At 37.0% G+C, this 20,574-nt stretch overlaps 2 protein-coding genes across 5 annotated transcripts; one reads left to right on the top strand and one right to left on the bottom strand.

The window, feature by feature from the left end:
* The first annotated feature begins 957 nt into the window (after nucleotides 1–957).
* slc25a32b (solute carrier family 25 member 32b) lies at nucleotides 958–7,237 on the top strand. 4 transcript variants are annotated; one of them, XM_057339801.1, is made up of 9 exons: nucleotides 958–1,055; nucleotides 1,202–1,386; nucleotides 1,728–1,878; nucleotides 2,226–2,311; nucleotides 3,854–4,002; nucleotides 4,264–4,377; nucleotides 4,688–4,833; nucleotides 4,968–5,086; nucleotides 5,748–5,859. In XM_057339801.1, exons 2-8 carry the CDS (start codon nucleotides 1,218–1,220, stop codon nucleotides 5,083–5,085), a joined length of 933 nt encoding a protein of 310 aa, XP_057195784.1. In that variant the 5' UTR covers nucleotides 958–1,055; nucleotides 1,202–1,217; the 3' UTR covers nucleotide 5,086; nucleotides 5,748–5,859. The 4 variants fall into 4 exon arrangements, with proteins under 4 accessions (XP_057195784.1, XP_057195782.1, XP_057195785.1 ...); XM_057339799.1 differs by lacking the exon at nucleotides 4,968–5,086 and having other exon boundaries at nucleotides 5,748–7,237; XM_057339800.1 differs by lacking the exon at nucleotides 4,968–5,086 and having other exon boundaries at nucleotides 984–1,055; nucleotides 1,175–1,386; nucleotides 5,748–7,237.
* Nucleotides 7,238–8,857: 1,620 nt separating this feature from the next.
* cthrc1b (collagen triple helix repeat containing 1b) lies at nucleotides 8,858–20,102 on the bottom strand. The gene is made up of 4 exons (XM_057339701.1): nucleotides 19,986–20,102; nucleotides 12,166–12,384; nucleotides 11,549–11,765; nucleotides 8,858–9,263 (listed from the first exon to the last, which is right to left on the bottom strand). The coding sequence occupies exons 1-4, from the start codon at nucleotides 20,100–20,102 to the stop codon at nucleotides 9,115–9,117; spliced, it is 702 nt and encodes a 233-aa protein (XP_057195684.1). The 3' UTR covers nucleotides 8,858–9,114.
* Between the last annotated feature and the right edge of the window lie 472 nt (nucleotides 20,103–20,574).

Genomic DNA, 20,574 nt, shown 5'->3' with positions numbered 1-20,574 from the left:
ACGTTGCGTAACTTTGGCGAATAGCCCGTGAAATTCAATAAATCTCGCGACATTAAGCTTGCACGCACGCCTCTACACGAGCTGATCAGAAAGAGAGATAAATCGTTGTGGTTTCTCAATTACTCCGAGCCATAATAAAAAAAGAGTTGGTTGGTTTGGGCCTAAAGTCAGTATACGTCAATAATGTTTAAAACAATTTCATTTAAACCTTAGAGACCGCCTGGATGTGAGAACGTACTCTGCATACCTGAGCGGTTATAAAAGAAAAAGTTAACCAAATGAAAACCTATTATTTTTCAAAATTATTAAAAAATATACATGATAATTACAATATTTCAGAGGTTCAGAACACATAACACTATAGTCAAACTATGGACAATTACCACACAAATAATACGCAAGTACTTGTAGCGCAAAATGTGGGCCAAAACAACATCTTATCAATGTTTAAAGTGGATTTTTAATTTAAAGAGCATTTCATGTACTTTGTCAAAGTACTTTCAGAAAAAAACAAAATTAAACATTATCACGTAAATGGTTAATCTTCCTCTTTAATAGCTAGAATACACTACAAGACTTTTATGATCTGAACAGATTTTTTTTAACTAGACATCATACACTTGCAGACTTTTTGAAAGTTTCAGATAGAAACACACTAACTGATCAAATCTGCAGACTGGCACAGACTTTCTGCAACAAGTTCAGACTGAAGATCTGGGCAAAATCTGAGCAAAAGTCTTGTAGTGGATTTTAGCTTTAAGATAACAAAACAAAAAAAAAGGATTTTTACTGCAGTCTTTACAACACTGAATGTTCTTTACTTTACATCAAAATATTACTGAGTGGACATAATCAAAAATAAATGAAACGTATTTTCATTAATTAACAACGAAGTTTGTATTTATGTTCGCCTTGCTGCTCGTCACTCGCCGTAGACTCTTATTTTGAAAGTGCAATGTCACGCACGCGCAGTTTATGTCGTGTGAAGCTCCATGCAGTTCCAGCATGTTTCCGAGTCTTCGTTCCTGTCACTGCACATGATTTGTCATTAACTGGTAAGGTCAAGCAATTCCTTTATATAAAAGTCAGCTTTTACCAGCCGCATAATATTAAAACCCACCAGGATCTATTCTAACAAAAGCGACATGACACTTGTCTTGTCTTCATTTTTAAGTAAGTGATCTCGTGTGTTGACATGCAGTAAGACAGCAGCAGTCATGAACCCCAGTCCCACCCCGGGCTCTCCTGCACCCCCGACTCTCACCGGCAGCCTGCAGAGACTCTTCAGTCATGTGAAAGTTGAGAATTTAGTGGCTGGACTCAGTGGAGGGGTTGTGTCCACACTGGTGCTGCATCCCCTGGATCTGGTCAAAATCAGGTTCGCAGGTAATAATGTACAAAATCCATTTACATTATTGTGCTAATAATTCTGCACATTGTAAGGTCTTTGTTTTTTATTTGGGATTTTTCTAGTAACAACATAATTCCTGTAGTTAGATTTGTGTTGTTCTAAAATGTGGCAAAAAAATGAAGAATTATATTTACTGTATGCAGTATAGAATGAGATATTTGAATATATGTATTTAATGAATGATTGAGATATATATATATATATATATATATATATATATATTACTGCCACATAACTAAATTTTCAAAAAACTTTAAATTATGACATAGGACAGGCTGCATTCAGCTCAACTATTGCATTGTTGACTATGTTACAGTGAGCGATGGGCTAGAATTGAGACCTAAATACAGTGGGATTCTACACTGCATGAGGAGCATCTGGCACCAGGAGGGTCTGCGAGGACTTTACCAAGGCGTTACTCCCAATATCTGGGGTGCTGGAGCCTCATGGGGGCTTTATTTTTTCTTGTATGTATTTTTCTTCTTGTACTCCGTACAGTATAGAGGTGTATAATATTCATGTTTTTGATTTAAACCTGGAAATTAAAATCAATTTAATTAAATCAATTAAAAGTCTGCCATGTTAACTAATTTGTACAAAAGATCAGACTTTCTTGCTTTAACTGAAGCCTTTTGAAACAGATCTCGCTGGCATAACGTTGATCATCAGGTTGTGGTGATCATGGTGTAATTTAAGCAAATGTACCTTTTTAAAATAAACTATAAATAAAGCGAAACAAAATGCATTTTTACAAGTAGTCTCATAAAAAATGATGACCATGCTTGCATAATAACATCTTATTTTTCATACGTAGCTACAATGCAATAAAAGCATACCGTAAAGAGGGCAGACAGACGGAGCTGAGCGCTAGAGAACACCTGGTGTCGGCCGCTACAGCAGGTCAGTACTGAATATCTCACTACAGTGGGCACATAAATCGAGTCAATCTTTTTACATGTCACCTGTTCTTAAGATTAAGATTTAAAATGTCAGAATGTAGTAAGGAGAATGTGGAGGAAACCCAAGAAGTTTGAATTATTATTAATAACTGTCACAAATAAAATGAATGAATAAATGAACAAATTTAAAATAACTGATGTATTCAGAGTTTTACCATCACAAAACCTCACCACCTCCTCTAAACAGATAAAAGGCTGAGAGGATAAACTCTTCTACTGATTTATTTCCGGCCTGATTTATTTTCTGCTATCAATCACAAAGACGTCTGACAGAGTGGATTTGGGTACAGATCTTTCTAATCAGTCCTGACAGATTAACTGCAGAATAATGAATGAGGCAAGTGTTCTATTATTGATTAGTTGTTTTTAAGTCTGGAAAACATTAAAAGAATCTCATATATTCCTGATAAGAAATTTATGAGACTAGGACCATGATTACACAGCTGATGACTGGTTTCATATAACGCAGCCGGTGTGAGAAGAGTCACAGCTGTGTGCCGAATGTTCTCTAGTCACAAACCAGTTCTAGAATTCTCAAAAATGAAGTATGGAGTACCCTACTTTATTTTTAACAACAATCATTTGGTATAAAAGATGCTTTACAAACATTATATTTTTTTAATATATATTTATAACATGGTTTTAGGCATTCTACTTCTTCAAGTTGCCTATTAATATTATGACAAGATTTTTGTGACATGAAACATGTCGTAAAAGGGCTCATGTTCATGAGAATATGGGTTTCTCTGGACATCTCTTGTGACTTATTCACTAATTTAATTACATTTCCTCATTCATTTCCTCTGAATTACTCACCAGATGCCATTAAAAGTGAAATAATGGCCCTTTTTATGAAGACACCTCAGCCTGGAAATTTCAGGAAACTTTAAAATTGGGCCGCAAGATATATTTAAATGATCGAAATATGACAAATGTGCATATCGCAATGGTTTGCAATAACGGAATGCTTTTAATACTTTAATAAATGATTTATAACTACAAAGTTTTAGGTCAATGCAGATAGCAGACAGACTGGTGAGACAGAAAGAGTGAGGTTGAAACAATGTAAAATAATTATGTTAGTTCTATCATTTTCAGTTTTGAAATATATTTATTTCTCTCTTAGTATTTTTTTCCGTATTTATCTCATTTTACTAATGAATTGGTCAGAAGATGTGAAAACTCCATGATGAGTCACAGCAGCCATTTAAAGATCAATTGAACAGTAAAATAATTGAAATGATTAAATCATTCTGTTTATCCGAGTGTATTGATTTACAGCTTGTTGATGGTTGTTTATGTTTCCATTTAAGCATTTACTAGACAATTTTATCCAAGGTGACTTACAATTGTGAAGAAAACAATAAAGCCATTCATCTTAGGGAGGCAACAACAGGAGAAATGCTATAGAAAGTTTCCACAACACCCGTTGGAGGAGCAAGAGAGAGAGTTTAACCGGGTTGTGATGTGTTACCTTTTTTAGGGGCCTTGACGCTTTGTCTGACCAACCCGATCTGGGTGACCAAAACTCGCCTGGTCCTGCAATATAACACAGATCAGAAGCAATACAAAGGAATGATGGACGCTCTGGTGAAAATCTACACCCACGAAGGCATCGCTGGACTCTATCGGGTAGGGTAAAGCGTTTCTGTAGTGTGTGTTTTACATGTGTGTGGCTTATTTTTGCAGTTAAGTTGTTTTGGGGCTGAATCATTTCCTTGAATAGGAAATACTTGACGTTTCATAATAAAGTGTCTTGAAATTCCACAACGTGCCTGTAGGAGGCGCATTTGTATAAGGAAATGAGCAGCTTTGGGATTTTTTGATCATGTTTTTGTTGCGCTGCTGGGTTTGTTTGTGTTATCTAGCTGAGTTAACTGTTGTGCTCCCTAGGGCTTCGTCCCGGGTTTGTTTGGAACCTCCCATGGTGCACTGCAGTTCATGGCATATGAAGAACTGAAGAGAGATTACAACAAATACAGAAAGATGCAATCAGATGCTAAACTGGTTTGTATGAACACATCATGCTTTGATTCTTCATTAAATTTACCAAATGTTTGACTATGTTTAGAACGGATAAGCACATTGCATTGTGGGACACTTTATACTTACGGTTAAATCTCATTGGTCCTCCTCTACGCTAAACGTGAAATGATTACGATTGGCTGTATTTGTATTATGTCATGTTTTGTTCAATGTTGAGAGACAAATTACTTGTCGTGTCACACCTGGTTGGGACACGTTGGTAGTGTCACATTTATCAGCTCAGCTTCGCAGGAAATATCTCACGGTACATGTTGCCTTCTCTCCTATCCAGAACCCATTAGAATATATTACCATGGCGGCTTTGTCTAAAATATTTGCCGTGGCTACGACGTACCCCTATCAGGTCATCCGGGCCCGTCTGCAAGATCAGCACAATAAATATGACGGCGCATTAGATGTTATTGGGAGAACATGGAGGTAAGCAGGAGCACGCACAGTAATCTCAAGCAAACACCTGAGCAAATTTACAGTTTTTTGGGGCTGGAACAGCTTTAAAGGAAAATATCTGCCTTCAACAAAAGTGATGTTCCATGACCATCATTCAAGATCAGGGGCGGACTGACCAGTAGGACATTCTGTCAAAGTCCAGAACGGCCGTCCCACCGATGGCTGCGACCAGGGGCAGACCGGCCATCTGGAGTATCGCTAATTTTCCCGGTGTGCCGCTAAGGTATGGGGCCGTAATAGACACTTGGGCCGCACAGGTGGACGTTATTAATGCGAATGCACGCAACCCGAAGGCATTAGCGAGACGGACACGTATACATGTAACGCAATGACACATCACCAACCCCCCCCACCCCGTCGACAGAAATGGTGGAAGGCTGATTCAAGCTAACTCGACAAAAAAAGGTGAAGGGCCGATGTGGGCCAAAAACTCCAGGGCCGTTTTTGCTTCCCAGTCCGCCCCCGTTCACGATATGCTGTCGAATACAACAGACAATAAATAATAACGGAAATAATATTAATTATAGATCATTTTAAACAGTTTTTAAATATTTTAATGGCTAATATTTTATTCAGTTTAAATATTTTATTAGCTAATTTGTAATAAGTGTAATAATTGCAAGAAGTTCTTAGTGTCTTGAAGCAAAGTCTATACGAGATGAACATGCAATTTGGTTTAATCATTTGTAAATAGAATTGATCACAATATATCAATATTGAAAAAGCGACAGTATATCTGCTTTTAAACTTTTCTGAAAACCTCATCCCATACAATTATAAGTGTACTACTGCGTGATTAGTATTAATTCGATGCAATATGATATTTTTATAGATGGCACAGTTGTATAACACTAAACCTGTCTCTTGCCTATGACTGTCCTCAGAAACGAGGGCCTCTCAGGGTTCTATAAAGGGATGGTTCCCAACCTGATCCGAGTCACACCAGCCTGCTGCATAACCTTTGTGGTCTATGAGAACGTTTCCCGCTTCCTTTTGGATCAGTGAGAACAGACGCGACTGCACCGAGGGACCGGAGCTGGGACGGATCGTCCTGTTGGAGACTGCGTCGACAGAAAGAAGTTCAATCGAGCATGTCCTCTCCTGGAACAGTAGGGACGCCAGAGTGTCTAATCGAACAGAAGTCACTAATCCTGAAACTGGTTCTTTAAAAGTAAACCATCACTATAAGTTAATACTGACGTCACAATGGATGTAATGTGACTTTATACATTTATATGTGGCTGTAAGTTACTCTGAAAAAGGGGGATTTGTTTTATTTAATTAAAAAAGTAAAAAAACGATGTATGTTTTAATATTTTATTTGATACAGCTGGCTGGGCAATACATTGAGTGTCCCTGATGTACAAACCCGATTCCAAAAAAGTTGGGACACTGTACAAATTGTGAATAAAAACAGAATGCAATGATGTGGAAGTTTCAAATTTCAATATTTTATTCAGAATACAACATAGATGACATATCAAATGTTTAAATTGAGAGAATGTATCATTTTAAGGGAAAAATAAGTTGATTTTAAATTTCATGGCATCAACACATCTCAAAAAAGTTGGGACAAGGTCATGTTTACCACTGTGTGGCATCCCCTCTTCTTTTTATAACAGTCTGCAAACGTCTGGGGACTGAGGAGACAAGTTGCTCAAGTTTAGGAATAGGAATGTTGTCCCATTCTTGTCTAATACAGGCTTCTAGTTGCTCGACTGTCTTAGGTCTTCTTTGTCTCATCTTCCTCTTTATGATGCGCCAAATGTTTTCTATGGGTGAAAGATCTGGACTGCAGGCTGGCCATTTCAGTACCCGGATCCTTCTTCTACGCAGCCGTGATGTTGTAATTGATGCAGTATGTGGTCTGGCATTGTCATGTTGGAAAATGCAAGGTCTTCCCTGAAAGAGACGACGTCTGGATGGGAGCATATGTTGTTCTAGAACTTGGATATACCTTTCAGCATTGATGGTGCCTTTCCAGATGTGTAAGCTGCCCATGCCACACGCACTCATGCAACCCCATACCATCAGAGATGCAGGCTTCTGAACTGAGCGCTGATAACAACTTGGGTTGTCCTTGTCCTCTTTAGTCCGGATGACATGGCGTCCCAGTTTTCCAAAAAGAACTTCAAATTTTGATTCGTATGACCACAGAACAGTTTTCCACTTTGCCACAGTCCATCTTAAATGAGCCTTGGCCCAGAGAAAACGCCTGCGCTTCTGGATCATGTTTAGATATGGCTTCTTTTTTGACCTATAGAGTTTTAGCCGGCAACGGCGAATGGCACGGTGGATTGTGTTCACCGACAATGTTTTCTGGAAGTATTCCTGAGCCCATGTTGTGATTTCCATTACAGTAGCATTCCTGTATGTGATGCAGTGCCGTCTAAGGGCCCGAAGATCACGGGCATCCAGTATGGTTTTCCGGCCTTGACCCTTACGCACAGAGATTGTTCCAGATTCTCTGAATCTTTGGATGATATTATGCACTGTAGATGATGATAACTTCAAACTCTTTGCAATTTTTCTCTGAGAAACTCCTTTCTGATATTGCTCCACTATTTTTCACCGCAGCATTGGGGGAATTGGTGATCCTCTGCCCATCTTGACTTCTGAGAGACACTGCCACTCTGAGAGGCTCTTTTTATACCCAATCATGTTGCCAATTGACCTAATAAGTTGCAAATTGGTCCTCCAGCTGTTCCTTATATGTACATTTAACTTTTCCGGCCTCTTATTGCTACCTGTCCCAACTTTTTTGGAATGTGTAGCTCTCATGAAATCCAAAATGAGCCAATATTTGGCATGACATTTCAAAATGTCTCACTTTCAACATTTGATATGTTATCTATATTCTATTGTGAATAAAATATAAGTTTATGAGATTCGTAAATTATTGCATTCCTTTTTTATTCACAATTTGTACAGTGTCCCAACTTTTTTGGAATCGGGTTTGTATTTGTAATATTGTGGAGTTTTTCTTGATTTTCAGTTCGTTTCAACAACGTTTCAGATTGAAACGTCAGTTGCAAAACCAGCTTTAAAGTTGGTATGTTTTATTCATTTTTATGACATTGAATTAAAAACATACAGTAATACGATTATGAGGGGTCTCTGTGTTTTAATAAAATATGTGAATATTGTCATTTATTTCTGTGTATTTTTTCTCTCTAATTTTAATGACTAACATTTAAGTGTATTGTACTGCGATTTAGTTCTTTACTAAGCTTGTACTTTACTAAACCTAACCCTAAATACAGTGGCTCTGTTTTTTCTGAGTAACAAAACAAGTAACGTAAATAAAGGCTAGACATTGATAATCAACAATATTAAGATATGTTTTATCAGTGAGATTCAGGGATAAAAAATCTATTGTACCGTGTACACGTGTGCGTAAGAAGTGGCTGTACCATGTTTATATCTTAATTTAACTTTTGCACTGAAGTGTGTCCTGTGCCATGGCAAAAGCTAAACAGTGTAAAATTTTATTTCTTAAATCGAGGTCACAGATTCACTAAATCTGACATTTGACTCACTGCTGACATTTCTGTTAACGAGCTGAAGTACGCCGCCTGAAAATGCATTTTGCTTACAGGTTAATAAGTAATGCTCTTTGAGGAACATGTACCAAAGACAGCGACTTTGTTCTTTTAAAAAACTTTATTGACATTTAAAAAATGACCGGATAAAATATACAAAGTTTTACAGAATATGTCTAGCCTCAAGCTGATAAAAATGAAGTTAAAAAAATTAAAAAGTTGTTAATATGGATAATATACAAGACCGTACTGGAAAACTAAAACTATAAAACTTATTTTTGCACCAGTTAGAGAGTTTTACTACAGTACTGGATAATAATATGTAAAACCTTTGGGGTGTAGAGGTCATTCCAAACCTGTATGACTGCAGAACACAAAAAATATATATTTTAAAAAGTGTTGGTTTCCAAACAACATTGACTTTCATTGTATAGACACGATACCACCGAGACATTTCTCAAAATATCTCCTTTTGCGTTCCACAGAAGAAAGAGACGTGAATAAATCACAACATTGTTATATTTGGGTCATCTTTAAAGCTGTCTAAATGACAATATATACTGTATTTACATTCATTCATTCAAGAGAATGATGACTGGTACAATATATCCTCAACGTTTCAAAACTTGCCTTAAAGTTAAATATTTAGTAAAACAGTACAGAGATAATGTTGGAGAAGTTGTGATGTTCCCTGAAGAACACAAGGGTCTCAGATGCTCAGAGGAAGCTCTTCAATGATCACCCGGGAGACAGAGTTCCATCCGGTGGAAGCGTCGCCATGGGGATAGTCGCCACAGGTACCCACCCAGACGGCAACATCCACCAAGCCTTTCTTCACACCTTCACATAAACCTTCAACTGAAACAAACCAGACAAAAGTAATATGACCGTCAGAAGCTTACCACAAACACCCCCCCAAAAAAACTATTAGAAGAACATAAATAAACAAATGTGCTTAAATGCACCCTGAGAGGAAATTAGGAATTCAGAGATAGTCTTATCTGCTGTAATTCATACATACAGAACAATTTGTAGCGTTTAGAGAGGAAAGCTTTTAAAAGATCTTCCCTGTAGCACAAGAGGCGATAAAACAGATTCATGGCATGTGCTTTATTTATTTTACATCACTGTAAATGGACTAGTGGTTGCACTTTGTTTGACAGGCCGATCTTAAAGTAAGAACAAAACTTGTGTCATTCTACAAAAGACAAGTGACTTTTCTCTTCGTTGACATGTAAAAAACGACTTCTCTTCCAAAGAAAAGTGCTATTACATTGGGCTTTTCCACCCAGCATTGGGTCAAAAATGGACAAACCCAACTATTGAGTTAAATTAACCCGGAATATATATATATATATATATAACATTTGTTATTGATCTGTTTACTGTGCATAATAATTTTGTATTTATTAACACATACACATCCATGCATATATTTAAGAAAAATCTAAATATGAATAAACATTTATATATAATTTCAATTATTGGTAAATATAAATATGTAAATATTTCCTATGTATACTTGTGTATGTGTTTGTATTTATAAATACAAAATTAATATGCACAGTACATAGACATATGTTATGTAAACACAAACTTTTATTCTGGATGCGATTAATCGCGATTAATCTTTTGACAGCCCTAATATATATATATATACAGTATATTTGACCCAACAATGGGTTAAAGCAAACCAGCATTTGGGGTCAAAACAACCCACCTATGTTAATTTATAACACAGCGTTTTGGTCATGTCCATTTTTAACCCAATGTTGGGTTGAAATAACCCAACCTTTTTTAGGGTGTAATAAACTTTTTAATCTAAATATAAAAAAATCTATACTTGACTTATATTTGAACCAATTTTTTGATGGAGATATACTATGTATGTTTGTAGACATTTGTGTTTACTCTTTTGATTGAGAAGCCTTTTAAATCCTTTTTTTTTAAGTGCATGCAGTATAATAATTATAATACAATATATAATACTAAACTAGTTTACTGAGAATGTACTTTGAAGAGTACTTTCATACACAAGTTTAAACTAGTAATTTAGAAGTATACCTATAAATTGAGTTTATTTGTAGTATATTTGCAGTACAAACAAAAATGTAGCTGTAAACTAGTTGTGCAGTAGTACGCTAGGTATACGTAAAGTATACTTACTATACGTAAAGTAAACTAAAAAGTGGACCAATTTAGCCCCAAGTAGTACTGCAATAGTATAATACTAGTACATTTATATTATTATACTTATAATTATAATATATTTAAACTTTACGTAGGTATACAGATGAGCTTGTTTTAACCCATAGTCAGGTTAAGTGTTACAAAAGCCCCCATTCAGCAGTAAAAGTGCTCATTAACATCCATTATTATTTTATGATCACGTATGCTCTGCAGTTCTCTTCAATACCGTGTTTGCTCATCCAGAATTCTAGATATCCAACTTGAATGCCAACAATGTCTAACAAGGCATTTTGAATCACCTACAAATTTAGCATTTAGTCTTTTGGAAATGTTCAATAGCTTAGCAATTGAGACTAGACCTTTCAAAGTGGTAATGTACACGTTCAGCACTTGATGAAGAAGCGTTCAGATGGAACGGGACCTCATCTAATCTGTTTGGGGGCATTGAAAAATGTACGGCTGTTGGCTCGAAGTCACAAGCAGAAATTTAATCTCATTAAATGTACAGCCAGATCCTTTTAACTAGGCCACTATACTGTTCAGTTATTTTTCATTAATTACTTCTCAGTAAATAATTATGCATTCAAATTACTATTTATTTTATTTTATTTTATTTTATACAGCCAGATCCTTTTAACTAGGTCACTATACTGTTGAGTTATTTTTCAATAATTACTTCTCAGTAAATAATTATGCATTCAAATTACTATTTATTTTATTTTATACAGCCAGATCCTTTTAACTAGGCCACTATACTGTTCAGTTATTTTTCATTAATTACTTGTCAGTAAGTAATTATGCATATTAAAATTACTTTTATAATTTTTAGTTTACTATTTTAGTTTATTATTTCATTTCATTTTACACAGTCAGATCGTTTTAACAAGGCCACTATACTGTTCAGTCTTTTTTATTAATTGCTTGTCAGTAATAATAATGCAGTAAAATCTCACATGATGTGGTTCGGTGTATGTTGATGGTGGAGTTGAACTCTGGACTGCCCTGGTCCAGGTAAATGATGGACTCTATAGGCAGCGGCGATGTGCATTCTGCTCCATTAAAAGTGAAGTACCAGCGTTGACAACAAGCTTTTTTACACTTCAGTCTGAGAGAGCCGCTGAACAGCACACGTAGCGCACTGTCTGCATGCCGCTTAGTGAACGTGCACTCCTGAGGACGGTACACAAGAACAACGTGACATGCTTGTTTACACCATATTCACTATTATGTTCCTTATAAAAAAAGACATGTATAAGATAATTATAATTAACCCCAAAAATGAAAATTCCTTCAGTGTTTACTCATTCTCATACCATTCCAAACCTGTAAGACATACCTCTGCAGAATGCAAAAGATGTTTTTTAAGAACACTGGTAAGCAAATAACACTGCGCCCCATTGACTTTCACTGAACACAAAACCACTGAGACATTTCTCAAAATATCTTCTTTTGTGTCGCACTGAAGAAAGTTCTATACAGGTCTAGGACAATATGAGGGTGACAACAATTTTATTTTTGGATAAACATTAGATATGGTGAGAGGGGTTAGAATCAGTTTTCAGCCTCTTACTGTAATTTTGCCCAGGTCGATGCCATAGTTGAGAGAGTTCCAGGCACACTGCTTATAGTTGGGTTTCCACGGCTCTTCAAACCTCTCCGTCACACATTCGCCCTTCTCCCCTTTTACACCGTCCCGGCCCGGGACACCTGGAGTGCCTGGAATTCCATTCACTCCTGGATTTCCGTCTCTTCCTGGAGGTCCTGCTGGACCCTGAACGCAGCTGGAATACTGAGAAACATTTGAGCATTTTGTGAACCGGCATATTTTGCAGCTTCGAGTGTCTGTAATAGTTATTAGAAATCTCATACAACTTTAGAAAGACATTGTAATGGAATGAGCTATACCATCAGCTCTCTGATGGAAATACCACGCTGCAGCTATATTTACAAACTGTGAAATTGGACAAGTCGAGCCAGTTTTGTGCAATGTTTCTAATGAAAATGGAAAAGAAGCCCATAATGGAGCGCTGCCCCCGTTAAGCCTCATTGAATTGAGATGGAGTCATCTGTCCAGTTTGACTGTAAAGAGCTCTGCATGCTCACTATTAGTGAGATTCATTATCTACTTCATTCTTAATAAACCACTTAAATGACAGAACTCACACAAGCCTCAAACTTTAACTCCACAATATTTACATCATTTTTAAAAGAAGACAATAGCCATTAATACAGTTTAGAAAAGTAAACGTTTTTTCGACAAGTGATAATATTGACTTTTAGATCAACCTTTAGATTAGACACATTTATTCGTCCCACAATGGGAAATTGATTGCAGATTTGACAAATCTGAGCTCAGTTTGAGACATTGTTGAGGTCTCTTCTGAAACTCTTTTTCTGAAATATCTGATATGAGACTTTAGGCAAAAGTTTCCATTTGCTCTTCATTTAAGCTTAATAAAGTGTAAAATAAATAATTGAGGTATTAAAGAGATCTAATTTGTGTTTTTTCTTTTTTATGGCTCTAATAAAATATGATAGTATTTTAGTGGTGCCCATAACTGGATCTAAAATTGAAACTTTGAAGTCAACCGTGACATGCTACTTGAACTCATTTTGCGTGTACAAGCTAATGTGTTTTATAAACAGGACATTCAGTGTCGGGCAGGATTTCATCTATAGCTGATTGAACCTTGAAAAGTGCACAATGTATATCTCAGCGAATCGAGGCAGCTAGGAAGACATTGAAAAAAAATGAATACCTCATAAACAGCTGAAAGATGTCAGACAAAGTGAAAAATCATTTCAGAAAAGACATTTTCATATGAAAGATTACCAAGACAAACCACCAATGATTTGTGCACAACGATACACAAAGCATTCAAAGCCATGTTTCTAAAACTTAACTGATGCTCACAATAAATATACAAAACACAGTTTTATATCATGGGGGAAATATTTCTGTATGCAATTTTTTGTGAAACGTGAAGATTAATCTCACTGGAATTCATTACTTTTATGAGGTGGCTTATTCGTATGAATTTGTATATTGTGAATCGCACATAAACGTATGATTACTAGAAAAGCAATACTAAAGCCCCTCCCCTGACCCCGCCCCTAATCCAAACGTCACTGGCACGAAAGCAAATCGTACAAAAATGTGCAAATGATATGAAAGTGACATAGTAATGTTATTTTTTTATTAATTTAATTTTAATGTCATCCAAAGTTTTTTTGTACTTCAATGCTTAAAGGGGTCATATGACACGGCTAAAACGAATATTATGGTTTGTTTTAGATGTAATGCGATGTGTATACACGATTTAAGGTTCAACAACTCCGTATTTTCCACATACCGTGCATGTTTGTATCTCCTCTTTGTCCCGCCTCTCTGAAACGCGCAGATTTAAAAAAAAGCGAGGTGTGCTATGATTGGCCAGTTAACCAGTGCATAGTGATTGGTCGAATACTGCAAGAGTGTGACGGAAATTCATACCAATTATGCCGTGGTCACTCTAGACTTTGAGCATGCGAAATTCGTTCGGATGGTGCTGCGAAAATGGGAGCGATTCCTCCATCTGTCACATTTTCTGTTTCGAGAGGTCACGAATTCGCAGGTCAGAGTTCCCCAAACTGGAACTTTGCTACGCAGAGAAATGCGAAATGACGGGCTTGCGTTTCCAGTGTGGCGTGACACATTCCCATGCGTATGAATGGAAGTCGAAAAGTCTAGAGCAGGGGTGTCCATTAAGGCCGGCGTCCTGCAGAGTTTGGCTCCTACTTGGCTCAGCACACCTGTCTGGAAGTTTCTAGTCTGCATAGTGAGACCTTGATTAACCAGTTCAGGTGTGTTTGATTAGGTTAAAGCTAAACTCTGCAGGACACTAGCCGGGTTTCCATCCAAAGTTGCGAATTTAGTTAATGCGCAAAATTGGAATATCGCATAAAACATTTGCGAATAAGCACCGTTTCCATCCAACTAGTCAACCGTCACTTCCTAATAAACTGCCACTAAATATCAGTAAGAAAAGTAAGAGAAGTCACTGAATATAATAATTTTCATAATACTTGCGCAAGCAGACGATTACGAAACACATTAAATGCGGTGCTTTTGTGGATGCCTGCTGTTTGGGAAACACAGTCGTGATAGTTCTAAGAGGCAATTACAGAAATGCTTTGACGACTTTGCTCAGGCGTTTAAGAATGACCGTCACAACATTTCTGATGCTGTGTAACAAGATCAGTACTCTGGTTAGTCAGGTTACGCCGTCTCTTAGTGCAGTTACGCTACTTTTTGGAAAAATTTATTCGGCAAATGTGTTTCCATCTCCCATTATTCGCATTAACCCTTTTTCGCAAAAAAGAAAAACCACCTCAAGCGAGCGTAAAAACTTTTTCGCGAATTAAGGGTTTTTAATTCATAATTTGCCGTTTCCATCACTCGTTTCTGATGCGAAACTTCAAAATGCGAATAAAACCAGAGTGATGGAAACCCGCTTACTGGCCCTCCAGGACAGACTTTGGACAATCTGCAACATCGTAAAATAGTTAGGTTTTTGCCGTGAGATTGTGTTGTCTTTAGGAGTTTGTTTACATTCTTTACCCTGCAAGTATGAGCAATAATAATCAAAATATGATATAACAGTCAGCATGAAACATTTGATCCTGTATGACAGGACATCATAAAATGAATTTGAATAAACACTCTCAGGGGGGGCGTATATTTATGACACCATACTCACGGGTGGAAAACCGAGCCAAAATGGCAGGTGCGACAGAACCACATCCATAATGGGACATTTAGAGAATTAGCGAGGCAGCGATTCGCCACGCATTTACATCTCCATCCGAAAGCGCTTCTTAATGTCCAGGGTGGAACAAAAAGCAGCACCTAACCTCATCCGAGCGAACAATCCCTGGCGTGAGAGGTCTGGTTTGAACATTAAGTAAGCTCCACTGTCACCTGACTCAGTTTCCGCAAGACTAATGCAACTTCTAATCAGCATGCCTACAAGCAGAGAGCTGTGGAAATAAGGGCCCTTAAATAGGCAATAAATCTTCTCGATACAGGCCAGGGGCAAGCCGGGAAGTGAAATGTATTCATATTTATAAGCTGGAGGCTCTGTGGCTGCGCTCGCAGCCCTCGGTGAGTTTGGCTTCAATGCTTTTTATTGACAGGACACACCTGAATGTACTGCAAACAAAGGCTTGCGGAGCACACGGCGCTATTTCCCTCTGCGGTTATTCACAGCGGCTTCATTAGTTAGGACTGCCCGAACGGTCGGAATGAGAAATGTGCATGTTCTCTACCCACTGTGAGCAAATTCAAAAGAATTAGAGCTCCTGCTTTTCATTATAATGACGGGACGGTGAGATGATACAGTCATTTATAATAAACGTCGACTGGTTTGGTGAACGATTATCTCTCACCCGGGAATAAAGGCATTTTCCGCGGACTGTGAGCAACCGAGCCCTTCATTTGTTTCATTGTACAGTTAATGAAAAAAAAGGCGGAATTCCTGGTTGCCTGTAACTTTCAATATAGTGGCTCTCCCGAAATGAAGTTGTTTAAGCATCCTGCTGTTCATATACGACTGTGATGAGACCATGTTAAAACCGTTTTAAGAGCAATAAGAATTTATCTTCGCACAGTGTCCGTTTTTTTACGGTAACTTATTAAAGGTGTTGACAATGCTCATTACATTTGGGCCAGAAACATAAAACCATATTGCCCCTTATTTGAGGATAGTGCCAATGAAGTCCCTGCTAAAAAACACCATTAAAATACCAAATACCATTATGAACCATTACCTTTTTGTGTTTTGGCCAGGGTTTTATTGTTTTTTCAGCATGGGTACCAATAGAACCTGCTGAAAAAAACATTAGAAACCCAACAGAAATTCTAATGGTTTCCATTAAAACCATTCAAAAAATTGTAGTGTGTTTTGGGCATTATTCCAAAAGGATTTAACATCCCACCAATAGAATCCATCACATACCAGAACCATTACAGTTAAAGCCAGTACAAATCCCTTTAAAACCATTAAAACCACTATGGTGGGATGTTAAATCCTACTGGAATAATGGCCAAAACACACTACAAAAAGGCATTTTGTAATGGATTTAATGGAAAAAGCTAATGGTTCATAATGGTATTTTATTGTAAACCATTAGAATTTCTGTAATGGTTTCTGTTGGGGTTCTATTGTTTTTTTCAGCAGGGATTATAACGTCTTTAATGGTTTCCATTGTTTTTTTTCTGCAGGACAGGGATTTTATAAAAGTAATAAGCAGTTATAAAAATAATATGTGCGAAAAATCACAGATAAGATCTCTTTACCTCTCAATTATTTATCCTAAACATCAGTGGGATGAAATGGAGAGCAAATGAAACTTTTGCTTGAGTCTCATCTGCATCTCAGAAGTTTCTCATTTCTTAGCCTCAGTACGAGCTCATTTCTTAGCCAGAAATCTCACCAATGTCTCCATGAGTTTTAGAAGAGATCTCAACAATGTCTCAAACTGTGCTCAGAATGGCATCAAACCTCCTGAGGTATAAAAGAGCCACCTCCTAAAAAATAAGAGTGTTGAAATAAAAGACAAAGATGATTTTGGTGTCTAAACTATTCAAACTCACTAATGTGAATGCAGATGGTTCCACTGGCAAGATTTTTGACTGAAATGATGCAGACGATAAATATCAAATTTGTCTTTCAATGAATCTCAGGAGACTTCAGAGCTATCAAGAAATGAAATGAGCTGGGGAATTTCTAACAGCTCACAGCTGTAAATTCAATTGACTTTGATGACTAATAAACAAGAGCGCACTGCGTACTGCATACTGTGCAGTATACACTCCGCTGACTACTGCTCACTGGTACACTTACATGACCTCATCGGCTGTGCATGTTTGTTTTAGTAAGTGGCACCCAGTTATCATCCTATTAAAAATGGTTGGCAGGCTGACAAAAAAAAGCCAAAGGCGTGAAAATAAGAATACCGTGGTTGATACCCCTTATGAAACATGAACATGTTTTTAACTTTTTGTTTTTTGTTGTTTTTTATATGTAGTAAACTTTCATAAGGGCCATACAGTACAGAACATTGTTGATACCGTACATTCAGTTACACCGAAAATGGAAGGTTTAGTTGAGCGCAATGCATTGTGGGATATCACTCAATGCGCTCCATTGTATACTTTACTGTAAATTTTGCCTAAAAGTTTAGACAGATTTATACACAGGCAAATATCTAAACAGGTTTTATGGAACGAGGCGAACAGATTATCCTGTATTCTCAGAATAAAACTACTGTAAATACTGTACGTGTGTTTGTTTAGTAAATGTAATCTGTAAGTAACAGATTATCCTGTATTCTCAGAATAAAACTACTGTAAATACTGTACGTGTGTTTGTTTACTCCCGATGGAAGGTATCTAATATTTCGTTCTAGTTCATTTTCTGCAGTGAACTCTTAGTGGACTTTGTAGAATTTAAACAAATCGGTCACATCTTTTTTAGGAATCAATCTGTCATCGCTTGGTTAACAGGACCCCGTGACTCATACTTGTCTCGCGTCTGCAAAAATGAATCTGACATTGTTCAATATAAAGAGTTTAGTCGATACGGCAAACTTGCACCAACTGTGGGAAATCACAGTTATGACATTGATCTGTGAATCGATCCTCATATCTGAAGCAGCCAGTTATATTTACAGTCACTCGTATATCTGTGCGCTCATAAATATCTGACCATTTCGTGAATTGCTTCAGACTGGTTGAAATAAAAACGTGGTTAATAAAACCAGAGAGTTTTTACAACTTCTGCACAGAAGATGCACTTCTCCATGTACTGTGTAAAGAAACATTTCAAATGAGAACTCGTTTATTTCCCAATTGTTGCTCCCAGATTAAATTAGATTAAATGATGTTTAAAGCCTCAGATTTCTTTTATGAGAAAGTAATAAAAGTTACAAAAATAAATAAAATACGCGAAAACTCACAGATGAGATCTCTTTAATGTCTCAGTTGTTTCTTTTAGACATAAATGAAATTAAATGGAGAGCAAACAGACAATCTTGCTTAAGTCTCAGATGTTTCTCCTAAAAAAAAAAAAAGAGTCAGAAATCACACAAATGTCTCTGTCATTAGAGTTTCAGAGGAGATGTCAACAATGTCTCAAACTGAGCTCAGATTTGTCAAGTCTGCAATCAAAAGTTGATATTATTGAATGTGATCTCTAACATTTCTCATCACATTCTCACCAAATCCAGATTATTTTACCTCTACCAAAAATAACACCTCCATACTCTTGTTTTAACAACTGACTTTTAAGTTGAAAATTGAAGTCATCTAAGCAATTTTGGGAGAAATAGACGGATGCACATTTCCATATGTCTCACATACATGTCTCATCTACAGTCATAGAGGAGATCTCACCAATGTCTCACAATGTGCTTAGATTTTCCAAGGCAAACAAGATCTCAAAATAAATCTTTTGATTATAAAAAAGTTTTTATTATATTTTTTCTAAATAATTTTAGCAAAGACATGTGAGATAAAACCGATGCTGTACTTAACAGAAACAGTAAATGAGACTTTTGAGATACGAAAGAGCAACCACTGAGCAATACTTTCAACTTAATCATTACACCGCTCGTTGCAATGCTTGATTCTTATTGGCCAGTCACGAAGTTTGCGCTAAATCCTTGGCGTTTCGAGTCTTACGAAACCTTTACCCTAACCCTAACCTAACTCTAACCATCTAAACTACCTATGATTGTTAAACTTGCCAAAAAAAACACGGTTGCGTGATGACGTCAGACCTTGAAACACCAAGGATTTAGTGAGAGCCCACGACCGTTATTCCCAGATAACAAACGCTCAAAATTAATAACAAGTGGTAACCCGGATGCAGCAAATAATTTAGATATTTTTTTACAAATTAATTATAAATATGTCTTTTAATAACATATATGACATTATATTTACAAATGATTAAACCAATTCGCCTGTTCGTGACATTTGAACGTCGATCTTACCTTAAAATCAAAGTAAAGGCTTTTCCTCGCGGAAGGTCTGCATTCGGTAAAAATGAGCTAATAAAATATTTCAAATTCACATTTCATGTCCAGTTTTTCTTCTCATGTGGCAAGTAGCCGTGTAATAAGCAGGATAATGTACAAGCAGACGGCTGTTATCGCCAAATAAACCCCTTCAGTGCGATACAAGATACCCGATCACACTGTCGGGGCTTATTTTTGCGATAACAACCGGCTGCCTGTACATTATCCAGTACATACACTTGGTTTTAAATAAAAACATGCCATGTTGTATGGATAAGCGTTATGATGTCCTTTGTCTGAATAAAGAAAAGTTAATAAATTCTGTCTTACTTTCTCCACATAATCTCCATCCTTCTGCCGCAGACCTCTGGTTTTAAACTTTTCTGCTGCGTAACACGTTAATAAAAAGCAGCATATGAGCAAAACTTGTGGCTTGAGCTGTCCCATATCTGAGGTGAGTGCTACGAGAGGGCAGGACAGGACTTCATACAACTGTCGGTCGGTCGCGAGAGAGAGAGAGAGAGAGAGAGAGAGAGAGAGAGAGCGCGCGTGAGCGGATGTTTCCTCTCCAGGGACCAATTACACCCGGACTGCCGTTGAAATCTTCCTGCGCACGTAGAATATGAATGTAATATGACATAAAACATGAATCAATATTTGTTCTTTCTATCAGAGGTTTCTCTAAAAAGATCTGCTTTGACCTCCGTTGCTAGCTCTATGCACCACAATTAAGATAACCTTTAAGTAACGTTTTTGTTTCATTACAGGGTTTGGTTGACCGGGTGTGGCATCATATTATGCAAATGTGTAGGATCCATTTTACTAATTTGGGATGAACCACGAAGCATTCATTTTCGCAGGGCAGATTTTCAATGTATGCAGAATATTTCCACTGCACACAACATTAACTTTGTAATGT

This window comes from Triplophysa rosa, linkage group LG8 (assembly GCF_024868665.1).
Source record: "Triplophysa rosa linkage group LG8, Trosa_1v2, whole genome shotgun sequence".
In the NCBI taxonomy this organism is placed as follows: domain Eukaryota; kingdom Metazoa; phylum Chordata; class Actinopteri; order Cypriniformes; family Nemacheilidae; genus Triplophysa; species Triplophysa rosa.
Note: the sequence above shows the minus strand (reverse complement) of the source record. Positions and strands in the feature narration are given on the sequence as shown.